Source organism: Morone saxatilis, unplaced genomic scaffold, assembly GCF_004916995.1.
Source record: "Morone saxatilis isolate NCDOM2014 unplaced genomic scaffold, NCSU_SB_2.0 Contig21, whole genome shotgun sequence".
NCBI lineage: Eukaryota > Metazoa > Chordata > Actinopteri > Moronidae > Morone > Morone saxatilis.
In genome coordinates, this window is record NW_023339774.1 from 21387431 (window position 1) to 21390160 (window position 2730).

Here is a 2730-nt window from a genome sequence, read left to right on the forward strand (position 1 = left end):
GTCAGTTTAATAAATGACAGAAAAGGTTCCTTCAAGAAAAAGGTTGGTGTAGGAGAAACTATAGTGGCTTCAAAACTTGGAAAAAACAAACACTGTCTAGAACCAGTTTGTCCCTTCTGGACACTATTATATAATAATCTGCCTGTTTTATGTATTTCATAATTTTTAACAATCATACAGACTTAATAGGCTTGTGAACCAGAGATATAAGCCCACTGTGTATATTGTTTAAGGTCTCATTTACCCCTTAAAATCAAGAATATGAAGCTTTGTTGGGAACCACTGATCATCAGAGGATCACCAAAGTTTTTACAATCCATCCTGAGAACTCGAGTGTCTGAACCTGATTTAATGGCATCCATCCATCCATCCGACAGCTGTTGATATATTTCAGTCTGGATTAAAGAAGTGGACTGAACTTGTTATTCTGGATTGTGTGACTGCGTCTTAGAAAAATACTTAAAGTGAAAGTGCAACAGCATAGCCTCGGGAACATGATATAAAAAAACAAACACACACAACCTGAAGCTTGAACAAGAAACACATGACTAAACAAACTTATTGCAAAATATCTCAGATGAAAAGTTTGTTCATGCTGGAGAGATTCCTGTCCAAACAGATCAATATAATGTTACAGGAAACCACCAGGAGAGCTTGGGATACTTAAATAAAAGGATATGTTGGGTGATGGAGACTAGAGGAGGTCAATAGTACTCATACATTATATCTCACCTCAGCCACTGGTAGGCGGGTTGTGACTTCCTGTAACTGACTTCCAAACTACATATTTGAGCCTTGAGTCATTTTTACCAGCAGTTGTTAGTCGTGTTAGCTGCAAGAGACGACTGGAATGACTCTACATATCAGTTGGACTGCTGTGAAGTGTTACACAGAGGCGTCAGAGGATGAATCCTGATAACTTCACTGACAACTATTGGATGGATTGCCATAAAGTTTACTGCAAACATTCACATTCCCCACAGGATGAATAACGTTCTTCACGCCCTCATATAGCGCCACCGTCAGGTCAAAATTTTTATATTTTATGGCCAAAACGACATTCCCATCAGTCGCAGCTGCACTTTGTGTTAGCTGCTAATTAGCTAAATGCTAACAAGCTCTGGTGAACATTTAGGGGTTGAGCGAGAACTCGGCTGAAATAAGTGTCCGGTACAGATAATGTTGTTTTTACGAGTATCATTAGAGTAAAATGTGTTAATATAATAAGCAACTTTAAATATTTATTTTACTCTGTCCTACGGAAGCCCTGAAAGGCAAATTATTATTATTTTTCTCATGTTTTTTAACAGGTTTTTGTTTTTTTAAAGACATTTTTCATTCGTTTTCACAGCGAGGAAAAAGGGTTTTTGTTTTTAAACTTTTCTTTTCACAGGTAGAAAAACATCAAAACATAAAATAATAATTTGCCTTTCAGGGCTTCCGTACTGTTCTGAAAACAGTTTTCTAATACGTACAGCAACTTTTGATCAACTCATATCAATTTCAGGCTTAAATGAACAACTTCTGTTGAACTGATACAGATAATAGAGCTATCCCCAGTAAACACAAGAAGCTTTACACTTGATTAACATGTTAGCATATAGCTTTAAGCTGTAGACTCTTGTTGTATTATTTTGTTTTTCTGCCGTCAGTATGGAAAGAAAGACGCAGGAGACGTTGGCCACGTTCCACCTGGCTGGGATCAGTGGCATGCACTGGTAAGTCTTCATGAACACACACACACCTTAACACACACATTAAATACTGTATTTACAGGTTCTGCTGTCACAGCCTTTTGCTGTATGGTTACAGGTGGGGAACTCGCAGTACTACAACTACACACTCTCCGTCAACGCCAAAGAAGAAAAGCACGGAGACAGTTATGAGAAGGACTACCTCACAGACCTCATAGTAAGCAGTAATCACGCTCTGATCGTGGTGCAGTGACTCCTGCCTCAACCCAACCCGTGATCAGCAGTATTTTCATGCATTTCAACATGTACTGGGACATTTATGTAAGGATTTATGAGAAGAACTAAGGGTGTTCACCTTTTAAAAATCGTCTGCATCAGCTGTTGTCGTAGAAATATAAAATGTCAGCAGTGTGAAAGGTTAATCATCAATGACCTGACGCACTAGAAATATATGAAATCAGCCTGCTGTATAGATCATTTCTGAGTGTTTCCACTTAGATTTTAGACTATTTTGAGTTTATTTTCTTAATGTTTTTATTTAAATGTGTGTTCTTCTGTTTCATCCTCATCACATTCGGCTTTAAATACGAGAGTTGAACTTTCTCTTGTCGCCGGCACTGCTCGCTGTTAGTGAGCCGCAGTAATGTTTGTACTTTTTTTATCAGCAGTGAGGACGGTAACCAAACACCGCTATGAAGGGTTATGCCTTTTTGATTTTAATATTGCACGTCCATAAAGTTGGGGAACTGGAATTCAACAGACTAAACATCATTAAGAGTTTACAGCCACGCTGGCGGCTCTTTATGGCCGGATCTACACACAGTGGTGCTTTGAGCTAAATGCTAACTTCCCATTATTGAGCAGGTACAATTTTAAAGCTAAACTAAAAGTATTGGACAAAGTAACATTTTGACTTGGTGTGGATGGTAGACGACCTGATAAAATACTGGCAAGTGATTGGATGATCAATATAATGCGAAACTAGTCGGGAAACGAGTGAAAACATCTTTCAAAAATAACCTAAGCCTGGTTAGAT

General features: G+C 38.3%; 1 protein-coding gene across 1 annotated transcript in view; it reads left to right on the forward strand.

Annotated features, from left to right (window-relative positions):
• Positions 1-2730, forward strand: part of gnsb (glucosamine (N-acetyl)-6-sulfatase (Sanfilippo disease IIID), b) — a gene marked incomplete at its 3' end in the record, with an annotated part of 10735 nt that overhangs the window by 3018 nt on the left and 4987 nt on the right. Inside the window, 2 exon segments of the mRNA XM_035668663.1 lie at positions 1653-1718; positions 1813-1911. Of these exon segments, the coding sequence (XP_035524556.1) occupies positions 1653-1718; positions 1813-1911 (165 nt within the window).